At 36.0% G+C, this 15,280-nt stretch overlaps 1 protein-coding gene across 1 annotated transcript in view; it reads right to left on the bottom strand.

The window, feature by feature from the left end:
• The window catches only part of WDR70 (WD repeat domain 70), a 127,226-nt gene that overhangs the window by 12,681 nt on the left and 99,265 nt on the right, over positions 1-15,280 (bottom strand). The window contains exons 13-14 of the mRNA XM_033085319.2: positions 15,100-15,238; positions 500-600 (exon numbers count right to left, since the gene is read on the bottom strand). Coding sequence (XP_032941210.1) covers positions 500-600; positions 15,100-15,238 — 240 coding nt within the window. The remainder of the gene's footprint in view (positions 1-499; positions 601-15,099; positions 15,239-15,280) is intronic.

Genomic DNA, 15,280 nt, shown 5'->3' with positions numbered 1-15,280 from the left:
TGAGGGTGGTGAGGAAGACTAGAAGAAAGATGGGGATGTGTTTCCATGTCAAACTGGGTCTTCCAGTATTATTTCATTAGCATGGAAGTTTGATGCTTCTAAACAAGATTTTTACCTCAGAAAGAAAATACGCATTAAAAAGAACATGACTAAATACAATAAATTCACGTTCAGTAACACTTTCTCAGCAAACTCTAAGAGACAGGATGAAAGAGTGGTTGTTCTTACTGCAGATTTCACACAATCAAGAAATCGAAGCATTTCTAAAATTCAGGTGGAAAAGCCAGCATACTGCAACAGGAAAAGCTCAAAGGAAAAAGTGTCATTTTTCATAAGTAAACATTTCGGGTTATTTCTTCTCTTTCTACTGCTGTTGAATAAGTAGAACTCTGTGAAACAAATGTTACTAACCAATTTTTCTCATTTCTTAGTATAATCATTGAATCACAGAATCAGGCTAAATTTGAGAAAACAACCATAATAAAACATGGCTACATACCTCTGGCTTTTGACAGGATCATAGTACACTTTGGCTAAACCATTTCCAGTACCAACCATGATCTGGTTCAGCTTGGGATGCCAAAGGCAACGCACAACACTCTGAAATATAGGGAGTTATTGACAGTTACTTGGTCATTCACCTGGATCTCAGAATTAACATTCACATTGTCAAAGACTGCATAATACCATAGCAGGACCAAGCCTAAACACGTGAATGAGCATCTGAATATGTGAATTAATAACTTCAGAGTAGAATACAATGTATAAGGAGTGGCAACAACAGGATGTAGGTAGGGAAGGAAATAAAAATTGGTGACAGTATGATAACCAGTATTTTCTACATACTATCTGCTGCCAGGATCTTTATGGGCACAATAAAAATGGAAAGCTAAAGAGGGATTTGAAGGAGAACAATTAAGTGTTTCAAACATGATACAGAGATTCAGTCCTTCATTGACTTTTGTACTCTTATTTTTAATTCTTTATTCTTCCACTTCATTCATCACGTTATCTGTTTTTTCCCTTCTTGTCATATAGACTGTTGACCTTTCGCTTGCTGACTGCAGAAATGGAAGAGATGCTGATTTTCACTCTTGCGTCTTTCTTCCCCACAACACTAATACTTGGTATTTGAAGCCAATGTCTCACAGTACTGTCATCCTTCTGGTCAGCAGTAAAACTCATTTTCAGACATTAAGAGTATTGTTCTACATGTGACTTTGAATCTCCATGTGAGTACTGTTCTCAGTCTGATTCAGCAGGACAGCACAGAAACTCTAAGACTCAAACTTCTGACTCTAGACAGCTAAAGTGGGCACAATCTGCCACAAAGGACAAAACATCTCATCAAAAACACAAAAGAAAGTATCTATTTTTGACAGACAGTGATGCTTTAAATGGATGTTGTCCAAGGCTGAAGTTGGTTTCTGCCACTTATGTAACAAATGTTTCCAGAGCTTGCAAAATGTACAGTCTTGTTAGTATTTCATGGAACAATGCTCCCTTTTCTAGCCTTCTCTTTCCTCTCCCTCCACTTCCTATTGCATGTTCCATACTATTTCTGGTTTGGTTCAGCCTCCACTTTTTTGATGCTAGGAGGCATGTAACATTAAAAATACTGAAAAAATTCTGAAGCCCATTCAGCCATCACGAATCAGAACTCCATTTTACCACAAGATGATGTATGACACTCTCCTGAGCTGTTTTTTCTACTTTGTATTCTCTTTTAAGAAGAAAAACTGAGTGAGGTGAAGTTTTATTAATCAAACAGCCATTCTTTACAAGGTTCCCCGGCGAAGTATCCTCCTTCTATGTACACACAAAATACAGCGTTACATGTTCCCATTTACTTACAGACACAAATAAACCTGGTTTGCTTATTACAAGACGACTATGGAACAACATTTTTAGAGATAAACTTGAAGTACAGGACACAGAGTTGATAATAAGTTGTTGGATTTAAGGAATAGTCTTACATACTGTTACGTAATGCTCAAAATGCTAGAGTAACTCTAAAACACCAAATCTAGTAACAAGTATTGAAGGTCAAAGGTGGGTGGCCTTTTCTTTTATTAATATTTATTGCATGTGGTTAGCCAGCCTTTTAAAACTCTGTAGTTAATGTGGTTCTCCACTTTCTTCTGTCAAGTAAATGTATTTTATAGCATGGTAGTGGATACCAGCCAACAAAAACAAGCCTGAGACAGTGTGGCTCAGTACTGATGGAGTTTGCGGAGTTTCAAACTTGTCAAACATGCACAGCACACTTAAAACCACCATGGCACGTGCTACAGAGCAGGCAAAAGAAACTGCCATTAAATGTAGCCCTATAAATCTTCTGAAACCGTAAAACGTTCCCAGAATATAATTTGTTAAAAACCAAACAAACTCAAGCTCTGAACATTCAAGTAATTTTATCAATCCACTGGCAAATAAATCTACTTTGTAAAAAAAAATAAAAACCACTTCTGTGATTTTCATATTATTTTAGAAACTGACAGTACTTCAAAATACCAAAATACTGAATTCCTGAACTACATCCTAAAAAGTTTTCCCAATCATTTAATGCTAAAGAAGTCAAAATTCTAATTAACTGTACAACAAAGGCATCATTGTAGGCTAGGTCTTAATACTGGGAGGGAAGTGTAAGGAGAATCTTTATCATACAAAAATCATTGACACTTAAAAAGCGTTTATTCTTTGATGCCTCTAACTTCTCAACTGCTTCCACCTACAATAACTCAGGTAGACATCTTTGTCATTGGAAATGCCAAACATCAAATTCCATCTTAAAGAAGCTCCTACTTCCCAGCTCTTCAGGCAAATATGTTAACTGCAGACAAAGAAGTGTTTTCCTGCCTTTGCCTACATGTGCATGTAGGTAGGTACCCGCCTACTGACACTGAATTTTACTCAACTCCAGAATGGTTGTGGTTGGAAGAGAGCTCTGGAGATGACTAATTCAACAATCCTGCTCCAAGCATGGTCAAACACTACAGACAGCTCAGGATATCACCCTGTTTTATAATATTTCCTGGGATGGAAACTTGACAGCCTGTTTCAGCAACCTGTTTCTATGGACAACCAGCCCTACCATTAAAAAAAACCAAAAACCCAACCCCAAACCCCAAATCACTGTCTTTCATTTAGAACAAGAATAACCTATGTAGATTCTGAAAACAAAAAGATCGCAGGTCATAGCCTAGCAAATGGAAAATATCTTGTAACAAATAAGAATTATAAAATGCAGAATGTATCATCACATAAACATCTTCAACATTTGAAAAAAGATTTCTGTGATGGCTTAATGTTTTGGACACTATGCTTTTGAAGCATGAAGTCCTGAAAGCCTGTCATAAAAATCCTGAAAATAATTTTTCCATAGACTGATGTGGCCAGTTTTGTGATTACAAGAAAATCACAAAAGATAATTACTAGTAATGATTTTAAAGTTGTTTTGTGCTTCTGCTATGGTAAAAGCATTTAGTTTTTCAAATTAAATCAATCTGAAAAGTCTTTGGCAATGTCTATTGCATATACAACACAGTAGCTTGCATTAGGAAATACTGGGAAAACATTGTGAAAATATTTTTGTGAAGACAGGGAAAATATGAAAAATATTACCCAAAAGAGAAACACTGCAAATTTACCTTTTTAATTCTCACTGTGAAAGAGGTTAGAACAGATTTAGTGGGTGTCATTATCTGTAGGCTGTTCTGGGGTGCTTCCCAAATAGTCTCACCCCTGTTCTCACCTCTGATTTCCCTTTGAATCATGTAAGCAGACCTGTTGCTGCAGGTAAACAGTAAAAAACACCAAATAATTTTTCTGTCAGATTATTCTCCATCTAGGTGAGCTCACTAGGCAACTGCACACACAGCCTTCCTGGTACTAAGCATGCATTAGTGCTTTGACAAGAGTTAACAGCAGAAACTGAAGCCTAATTTTCTGCAACACAGATTGGGACATTTATTCTGGCCTAGGAATACATCCCTGTGTTTAACAGGCACAGTGAAGGATAACTGAAGCAGATTCGTCAGCAAGCAAAAGCTAATTACCTCAACTGAAACTGTCCAGAGCACTTGGGCAACACCCTGACAGGAGTAAACAACGCAAAGAGGGCATTTTACAAGGTCAGCAAGAAAAGATTTAAATGATTTGTGGCATAGGAGTGGAAAATTTACCCACTAAGATGAAACTTTAAAGCTGGTAAGGTCATAAAATTACAGACTGATGTCAAGGACTGCAAGAATTTTCCTGGATCTTTGCTCATAAAGATGGTTTGAGAATGCAACAGCAAAGGCAAAATTCAGTTTCCTGGCCCACGGTTCAGATAAAAACACTCAGTTTTAGAGTGTGGATAGTGCTGACCCAGGATGGAAAGTGCAGTCTCAGAGGGGTCAGTACAGACCAGGAAGGAAAGAAAGGTTAATAATTTCTAGTAAGAGGGACTATGAGTGGTTAGAGATCCCACATTAGCAGTGATTATCTAGATTGTGAGAAGCTTTGGAGAGGATGCAGTATGATAAAACATATAAAGAAAAAAAAATAAAATAATGAGCTAATGCAGCAAGTATTCCTAGTCCCTGAATTACAAAGCCCATACAGTCTTCACATAAATATTACATCTTAGACCTAAAAGATTTTTCTGCAGCATTCCAGAGCATGAGCAGTCACTTAATCTTACTAATATCTTTGAGTCTACCTAAATGTGAGGTTGCTCATTATGTAACAAAATAACAAGAACATCGATAAAGAAGGTCTCTTGAAAGCATTATTCACCTCTATTCTCTTCACTCTGCTGCAAAAGACTAAGGGAAGATTCAGGTTTCTGTCCATCACTGCCCTCTTGAATTCCTATACTAACATTTTACATATCTGTGAGTTGATCTTATACAAAAAGCATTGATTTTATTTTATTTGGTGCACTTCAGCGGAGATCTGACAAAACCCCACTAACTACTTACATAAATAAGCCCTATGATAACAGTCAATCTTTTTCTGTCAGCAAAATTTTATTAAACAAACATGTATGTGTGTATTCATATGGAGGTCATAACTGCAATGAGACTGGCATGATAATGATTTCACCATTTTCTAAAAATTTTCAATAACTTTCATATTTTTGATATAAATAGGAATCACCATACACTTCTAGAGCACTTAGGTCAAGAGGACTATATTCTCTCCTTGCTACTGCAAAATGAAAAGTAAATTAAAGCGGCCATATTTTACAGTGATGCTTTAATTTCCTTTCTCTCATTCAGGAGGTCCTAGTGCTTCTCACTCAGGCACTGTTTTCTTTGGAAACTACCCTTTCTCCCTAAGGACAATTAAGCTTTAAGGTTAAGTACCATGCAGTTATCTTTGAAAATGAACATTTCATGCAAAGTGTGTTTTCAGATAATGCATGATAATGTACCAGCTTTTTCAAGTTCATTAGTAAATCTTCTTCTGCCATAAAGGAAAGAGGAAAGAAAAACATGTGTCCGTATCAGTTATGCACTCATTTTCCATTTTTCTTTCTTTTCACTTCTGGTTGTTCTTGACTTTCAACTGGCTTGTACATTTGATCCAAAACACTAGGTATGACTAATTAGTTAAGAGCAGCTATGAGACTTTTAGGCCAAGTTCACTAAATTATTGTCTCCTCTCATGGCTATTAGTGCAAACTACTTAAATGAAAACACTAACAACAAATCTGCTTTGCAGACTGCATCTGTCTACTTCCATCCCTACATGAAACTACCCTCAGAAGCTGGAAATCGGTACTGAATGATGCTGACATATAACTAATACTCGTACTTTCCTTGTGCTGAATGTGCAGCCAACATTCCACCTGTAAACTGTGAAAATCAAAAGCGATCTTCCAAATAGCCACAAGAAAAAAATACTGCTAATTGCAGATAAATACTGAAAATGGAAAGGAAATATACTAATCCTAGGTTTTCATACATCTCTAACCTGCAAAGCAAGAAATCATGAGCATTTGATGTTTCCTTAAAAGTGCTACAATTTAGATGAAGTTCAGAAACTCCATGGTGAAGTTGCTGATGTTTTGACAGTTGTTGGGAAATCAGGTGCAAGTAACAGAGCGTAGGCTTGCTCACAGCTAGCACAAGCCTTTCATAGAGTGGCAGGCTTTTCTCCTGTAAATTGCCTACAGTCAAAAATCCTTAAATCAATGAATGCAAAAGTAACCCATTATCTCCTACTTTGCTATTGGCAAGGTCAGAAAAGAGAGATTAAATGTTCCAGTGCTTTAGTAGAAGACAATAAACACCCACGGAGGGAAGTAAAGCATTTAGGTGGGACTTGTCTCATCAAACTTAACACATCCAGACTTCTAATCTTTGGAGATCTGTTCTTTAAATGTCTACAAATGTCTCCCTTTAAAGTTAACAGAGAGAAATAAGCATTTTGCAGTGGACTTCAGCTAACCTATTTTAGAGATCTATTTTAGGATGGGATAAAATCACAGTCTGAATATGTTTATTTTTCTCTGTTGATTAGAAAAGGAGCCTAGGGTGACTGGATCAGCTGCAGACATCTATATTTGGTCAGGTGAATCCCTACAGCCTACAGTGGCCAAAATAGCTATAAAAGAAAAACAGAAAACCAATGAGGATCTATATTATAGCATGTTGTGCTACTTAGATAAAACTCCACAGTTCAAGATCCTAGTATCATACTGAGTACTCCTAGTGCAGAAAGAATACACCAGACACAAATTTCTAAAACTGCCCAACAAATCCTGAAAACCTTAGATTCAAAGATCAGGTCTAGCTCTGGAGATACTTTAAAACTGAATAGGGGTTAAAAAGAAAAAACTCTATATTTGCCCTTATTGCTTGCCCCTTTTCCAACCTACAATCTAATAAATAATTCCCCAGAATCTGTTCTAAAGCTATACAACAAAAAAGTGAAAGCAAGAGCTGCTGCCCTAAGAAAATATTTTTGGTCAGGAGAAGAAAAACTTAAACAAATCTGCTCTCTTTCCCATGTGCAAGCTTTGCTTCAGTGGCTGTGACGGTATGTGATGGGCTCTGTTTGAACAGCACTGCTTGGATTCGCTGCACTTGGCTGTCCAGGCAGTCAGATAAGTGACATGTCAACAGGGAAGACAGCAAACATGTAAAATGACATTCTGACTGTGGTCGTGGATTCTGTAAGGACAGGTGACCCCAGCAGTCACTAAGTGAGGCTTTTCTGACTGAACTGAGTATTTATCTTAAATGTAATCACCACAAATTCCAGTCTTTCTGAAAAAAGCCTCATCTGTCAAAATCAGTGCAAGTATATATGTAACTAGTACTTCTTTTCTGTCTTTTCTCCTATATAAAACTCTCCTACATATTTACAGTGAAGAACCACTCGCAGTATCTTTTAAATGCACAGGAGTTCAAAACGTAATAAATAATACTACTTAGGAAGCTTATAATACGAAGCAATTACCTTCCAAATTAACATAATCTGTTACCTAAGCCTACATTACATTTGTATTTGAGAGGGGTAAGCAATTTCAACCTTGGGCTGGATAGAGGGATGAAATGTCAGTGCGGTCTTTCAGCTTTATCTTCCATAGTTCTCGGACTTGCACACTAAGTTCTTCTGACTTCAGCAATATGTCTCCCCATAGGAGAAGGGAAATGTACAAAGTTATTTCAGGAAAACACCTCCATTTATTTAATAGAGTTTCTATGTCTTTGAATAAAACATCAAATGTTTATATGCCAACTGCTGAAGACAGCTGCCCACTACCACAAGATTGTTTCTCATCCCTGTTTGGCTACTACAGCTTTTAAACAATTTCTGTAATTAGGAAAGAAATTAAAGCAGGGGGTATCAAGCTTTTCTATTTTACAATAAAGTTGTGGAACTGTTTAGAAACTTCAAATATTTAGACTGCTGTGCAGTAGATACAAATCTAGTCTTTGTACAAATTTTCAAAGACATGTTTTATGTGGTTCACAGTTTTCATGGACCTCAAAAAAAAAACCTGTTATGTTTCATTTTATACATCCCAGCAAGAATGCATACACTACTTGAGAAAAGAGAGGAAAATGAACCAAAATCTATTAAAAATCTCATTATGAGGAACGATCCATATGCATTCTAACTTATAGGCAGCAGAGTAACTCCTTCCGGTCTCAAAGATCTCAATGCCTTAAAGGAAAACATTTCTCTCACACATACTCCATGAAATTCAGAAACAGGCCCTAAGGACTTTTAAGCAAGTGTTTCAACACATTTTCACCCACACTAGCAAATAATTTCTCTCCATCTCTATGCAACTGGAATTTAACAGAAAAATTTAAAAAAAAATTTAAAAACTCAAAATTCTAATCCATAGATAACAGCAATCTTACCAATAAATACCATCATTTCTACACAATAACAAAAGATCATTAATAATGATAGTTGAAATGCAGGGTGGAATCCAAACGGCATCAATAAAGTTAGCACTATAAGGCAATGCTTTAATATAGATAGTTCTATAGATAGTGCTGCTCAGAGACCACACCAATTCCCACTGTACACTCTGAATCTTTCCACTGGTGTCTTAGAGCACATCGGTGATACCACACCCATCTACCTAGCTTGCCGTGCTGCTCTACCTGGAAACACTTGGTCTGCCTCCTAGAAGCACCAGAAGAGGGGATAAAACTGTGTAACTCTTACAAAATTGCCAAATTTTAAATAATAATAAAAAAGTTATATTGCAGATTTAGAAGTATGCCGTTTTCAAATGTCTGCCAAGCTGAATAACAAATCCATCTTGTTTTTTGAGCAAAAATACAGTCAACACTTACATGTTTATATTATGTACGCTCTTACTTTAAAAAACGATGCTCACATAATAAAAATATACTAATATTATATTTAAAAATGTACTGTAAACCTCAATTGCAGAAACCTTCCTGTTCATGATTCCCCTGGATCTCTTCCAAGGAAAAGAGCCAACTACAATAAATAAGGTGGGAGTTTAGGGAGTATCTACAATGTAGTGACCTGCTATCATTAGATTTAAAATACTCATGAGAATACAGTAGTAGAGGAAAGAATACTAATGTCTTTCCCTTGTGAAACATGACTTAGAAAATGTGTGGAAATATTCAATACAAAAGGAACCAGAAATGGATAAAACTTACAATTTTCTATTCAGAAACAGAAATGCTGTATCACCTAAGTTTCAAGGTACAGCCATAAAATACATTTTTACAAGTGCATGGAGCCACTGAACCATATTTTCCTCTTTTGATGAATAAAAAAGTAACTTAATCAAGGTGGTAACCTATTTCCCTTATGACTGCAATGTCAGGCATTTTCAAACACCTGGTCTGTTAAAATTACAGCCACACTTTCATCTCCATATATCATAAAACTAAGGGAGACAACCTTCGTGTATGCTCCCACTCCCTGTTACAGGGACAAAACCTCACAATTTATTGCTCTTGCATACCTCAAACCTCTGGTGACAGCTCCCCTAAAACAAAATACATGCTGCTCCAGGATACACAAAGGGAAGGACCACATAGTCCTTATATATATGGAAGCAGAAAATAAAAATTGGCAGGTCACCACACTATATGTAAACATATTCCTGTGATTCACCTCTTATACTAGAGGGTTTTCTTGTTCACTTTTAAAAACCCATAAATTTACTGGGCCTTGAATACTGTATTAACTTATCTATTGTGGAAAATAAGGATTTTCCTTTAAAATAAAACAAATGTCTTTAAAAAAAAACCAAACACCAAAAAAGAAGTTGCATGATGATGTCTTCCAGAAGTTAAAATAATTTATTTTTCTTAAATTCAAAAGCTTTAAATCTCAGTTAAATGGGCCACAGTGGAAAAGCCCTTTTGTATATTATTGCACCTTATAAATAGTAAATTATTATTTAAGGTCAAAGAAAGAAATACTGCAATCCTGCAGCCATGCACAAGGATGCTGGAAGATTCATATTCCTTATTCCTTCTTTCTTTTCCACTCTTTCATCTAAAAAGAAGTTTTATTTATAGTATGTCTCAGAAGACCTCCCTGAAACATCCCTTAGAGGTATTTTCCAAAATATTTAGCAATTTAACTTTTACTTATATTTGAGAAACTAAGAAAATATTCAAGAATCTTCTTAATAGAAACAGGCTTCCCAAAACAGCCATAAATCTATGGGTTTTGGATTATTGTTTACCTACAAGATTTTGTGGGATATTTTAAAAACTTGCGCATCTTGCTTTGTAATGTACACACACTAATCGTCCCGGCTCATTTTAAAATTAAATTATTACTTCAATTTTCATTAAAAATCAGCAATTCCTGTAACTACACAACTTACTTTCTTTCTCCCTTTTAAAATTTTTTCTTGTTTTTTCTTTTCCTTCTTAGTGCCCATTCTTGCTTGGCAGTCATGGGGTGTAATACTTGTCCTTCCCATATGGGGAAAATGAGTACTCTAGTGCTGCCAAGATCAATCTTGTCTGTAATAAGGATAACTACTGGGTGATTTGTTGGAAGTAGCCAAATGAATGACAGACATGTGAGAGTGATTCAAGTGCCTATCCACAGCTATTTTAAATTAAACTGACACTGGGGGAAATGTTGTGTACCCAATTCTTTTTCCCATACACTAGGTATTTATAACTGGTTCCCATGAAGATCCCATGCTTGCATAACCAAAGCATGAATTAGGAATAAACCCTCCCTGCCTTTCATCTGGCAGTGAAATCTCCCTTCCCTTCCACACTGCATATCCCAAAGATGAGACCTTATTCCACAGCAGCTACAGGTCTTCCTCCCTCCCACACTACCTGACAAAAAGAAAGGGGAATGGCCTCTGAGTTTCTGGGACATAAGTTCTGTACCCCCCATATTCTGGCAGCATTGTTTCCTGCCATCTGTTCAAGTCTCCTTATTCATGTAAACAGAGTGAAGAAAGGTTCTGCATGCATTTATATGTATTTCAGACTAAATAAGCCTCTAATGCTCAAATTGAGAAAGTTTAATGAACGTATTTTATTGTGAACATCAATAAAATGAGGTGAGAGCGGAAGAACCTTTCATAAATAATACTGACAAGATAGAAGAGACAGAAGAACTATGAAAAGGCTGCACATTCATAACAGAATTTTTTCAATTTCCATTAAAAAGAGGGAATTCTGTACAGTTTAGTAAATACAGCCATTATGACAGTACAAAGCGCTCAAAATCTCAAATTGTACCTGTACACACCAAGCCAGAGCAAGGCTGGGGTACTCCCCAGAGAACATCAGCTTCTTATGAGAGCAGCAGAAGCAGGACTTCCCAACCTGACGTAATTTTGATATAATCTGCAGTAAGGAAAGGACCCTGCCATGACCTGTAGCATGGGTGATTTCTCTCCTTGATAAACTCATGAAAAAAAATTCACTGAGTGCTATTAACTGCAAAATTCCTCTATCTGCATCAAGATGTCTCGAAAATAGCAGTCACTGGAAGCAGAAAGGATGGTCAGAGAAGCACTAACAATTTTGTCTTTGTCCTGTTCACATCTCCTCCAGCTACTGGTCAGAAACTCCAGCCATGGTCTCCAGCTCTTTTGACATTAGTTTTCTTCCAAAAGTATTGCTATTAATCTAAGAAGCTTGAATTCTACAAAAGTCCCAATGTTTACATGGGGGTGTGGCATTCAGGAGTGGACACAACAACACAGTTGTTTAAGCACAGATTGTGGCTGAGAAACAAAAAACCACTAATACTAGAGGAAAAAAGCAAATTAATACTCTACACCCAGCCACAACAGCAGAAACCAATCAGACTGTTAGTCCATTAGTAAAACCACAAGGTTTCACTCCAGCAGCTCTGAAGCAGTAATGGATTTTCCCATGAAAACTTGAAAGAAAAGGTGAAAAAAGGTTTGTGTGGTATGAAGGAATGGAATGCCAGACACAGCTTTGGTCAAACATTCCCATTAAATATTTTCTCATTACCCACTAAGTTCACTCACAGGCCAATTTCACTGGCTATTTACCAAGGAGGTTTAAGATAATGTTTACTGCTCTTTGCTGCTCTTCAATTTTCTAGGCTTTCTGGCATTTCCCTTTAAAAAATCCTTGTGAAATTAAAAAAGTAACACATGAATGGTTTATACTTTTTATTCACAGTAGATTTTCTGTTATTCTGATTATATACATTCCACTACTAAACTGCTATACAATTGCCTTCAAAAAGTTACTAAAGATGCCTTTTTTCTTCAGCAATATGGACTAAATCTCACTGAAATCAGTGAAATTATTTCATTAGGAATGCGAGCAGATCAGACTCTGCAGAGACAGATACTGGTGTATTTGTGCTTTTAGTACACATATAGCACAGCATAATTTCAACTTTAAATATAGCCATAACTAAATATAGGCATAACTAAAATGCATTAAAAAAACCAAAACAGGTAACATGGAAAATATAAATAACTATAACACTTAGTTGCAGAAAACAAACTGAAGTCTTGGATAACATGATGTGTTTAATTACACTGATGTTAAACACTAACTGCTATTTTTGAGAGTATAAGGAAGAAATAGAAACTAGGGGACTAGCTGGTAGAAAGAAAGTAATTACTGTACTGCTGAAAAAGTACTTAGATAAACTACACACAAGATACTAATCTCCCAGTTTACAGACCAATGATCTTTCCAACAAACAGCATTTACTGCTTACAAAACATAAAAGCCAGCTTCTCGAAAATTCACTTGCTTTTAGCATGCCTTTTTGCATTTATATTTAATCAAACACAGTAACTTTAGAAGAACAAGAACACTAATGAAAAAGCCAAAAGATACAAATGGTAGAAAGACCCTGACAAAATATACTGCTTTTATTTTGTAAGATGACTTATAAGAATTTTTCTTCTTTTAGATTCAGATTGACATGCTAAACTGTGTTTTCCTTAGATATGTAAAGTTTTAAGTTAGACAGACTCGTTGTATAGGTATTGGTAGTGCTGACTCACTGAAAATTATGTCATAAGATCAGTATTTGTCTCAATTCTTCACCTATTAGTTCCATTATTTTCATTTCCACTACGTGCAAAGTAGAAGAATGATAGTCTTAAATTTTATAACTACAAATGAAGAAAACCAGCAGCACTAAAACTCTATAGACCAAAGTGATTTACTACAGTCTTAAAAAGTACCATATAAATATCAGCACCTATACAAATTTATAGTATAAAATTATGAACCTGCTTAGATTTGTACACATGCTATTTTACTATATTACTGGCCCAAATGAAGTTGTTTATTGACAGTTTCCTACTGTTGGGTCTCTGTTTCATGTCTCTTTTGCATTTTTAAGCAAAAAACAGAAATTTAGCTCTTGATTCTGAGAGAAACTGAGAGCAAAGGCACCTTTTGTGGACTCCCCTGTAGCACAATCTATTTTGGCATGTAAACAGACCCTATATTTCCAAGACTTAGAAGACAAAGTTACCAAATGAAAATAATATTTTCTTTAAATGGAAAAAAAAAGACTGGTGAGCAGTATTTCTCATAATTTAAGTGCTATTGGATATACACAATCCACCAAGGTCCTCCGCCTTGCAGTCTCAGAGCTCAGCTGAAGTTTCTGCACACTGTTACTGACATGACCACTACTTAAAGGAAATGCCATCAGGACCACCTCCAAACACTCAGGTCTGAGGAGTTCAAATTAATTGTGAACGAATGGAATTATGAAACTATTTTTCCTATGTATTTTTCCCATTCCCATAGTTTCCCATGTCCATGGACAGGAGAGCTCCTTCAAAAATCTATTTCTTACACTTTATCTTATGTAGTTGTTTCCCTTTTCTCTGCCATGAAGTTTCAGAGGAGATATCGAGGCATTCATGTTTTCTCTCAGAAAAAGATTATAAATACTTGGCTATAAGGTGTGTATCAGAAAATAAAAATCCCCTAGAAATTCTCATGAGGTAAGTCTGGTTTGTGGTTTGGTATGCTACATAGGAGAAAAATACAAAAGCCAATTTCTGCTGTATTTGGAGAAATTATCTAGTACTATGTAGAGCTTCCAAAGTCATATCAAATCCCTTTGTATTTAGATTATATGTTTAAGATGAAAACAGCTGTTTTTCTGCTCCAGAGAAAAACATGTGTTTTCTGCTCTGATAAGAATTCTGCATTTTTAATTTACAAGATGGCTGCCACCAAAATTATAGATATAACAAATCCATCCGTAAACAGATTTTACCTTGGGATAGACTAAAGTAGAAAGAAGGATTTGAAAAGAAAAGCAAATACATAGTGGTGTATAAACAACATCCAGCAGAATGAGGTCTGGCTTGCTGTGCTAGGAAAGCCTGTTGTGCTGGCTTATAAAAAATGCAGAAGGAGAAAATGGTATCCTGAAGCAAAGGGATTAAATTGCTCCAATAACCAAAGGGACATAAGTATATATTGCCATACTTATCTGTGGCAATTCTGTTCTAATTTCACCCACTCCTGTTTATTCTCACCCAAAAGTTTACACAAGAGTAAAAGGACCTTTATATTTATGGTATTGAGCTTGTCCCTTCTGTACAAAGGTGGTCAGTTGAAGCCATACACAGACCCTTCAGTGTTACAGGTTCACAGCTTTAGGTTTTTATAATAACTGGTGAGAATGGTGTTTTTGATGGATTTCTTAATTATGCCTCCTTTTTGCAACGAATTGTTGCATTTAGCTAGAAACACATTCTAGAGTAACCACTAATCCAGTCTCACGGACAAAAATGAGTTTTGTCACAATAAGGCATTTCATCATCGCAACTGCTGAAGTAAACAACATAAACATCTACATATTTTAGGATTTGTGCGTCACTTCACAGATCTAGAAGAGTTCACATAAAATTCTTGAGAACTGCAATGCTAACATAAGAGAAGGGAGCTCAACTGCTTAAACACTTTGTCCTATGATTTTTTTTTTTTAATTTAATTGAAACAATTATTCAGGTTACTCTTGCCCTAATTTTAATCATGCAGTAGGAAAATCACAGTAGTAGGTAATTACCCATATAAGGGAAAAGAAGCATATAAATTTGATTTAATTAATAATTTGAAGAGATGATTAAACTAAAATACATACCGCATCTGTAACTTCTATCTCATACAGCTTCTGGAAGGTCTCACGATAAAAGAAAAACAGCTTCCCACTGCCACCACCTTTCTTAACAGAGGTGCCTGTGACAAGGATTTTATCATCTGGGCTGAAACAACAGTCTGTCCTGTTGAAGAGAACAAAGCATCTTATTGGACAGATAAACATT

The sequence above is a fragment of the Catharus ustulatus genome, chromosome Z, assembly GCF_009819885.2.
Source record: "Catharus ustulatus isolate bCatUst1 chromosome Z, bCatUst1.pri.v2, whole genome shotgun sequence".
NCBI classification, from domain to species: domain Eukaryota; kingdom Metazoa; phylum Chordata; class Aves; order Passeriformes; family Turdidae; genus Catharus; species Catharus ustulatus.
The sequence above is the reverse complement of the archived record's forward strand: the minus strand, read 5'-3'. Positions and strand labels throughout refer to the sequence as shown.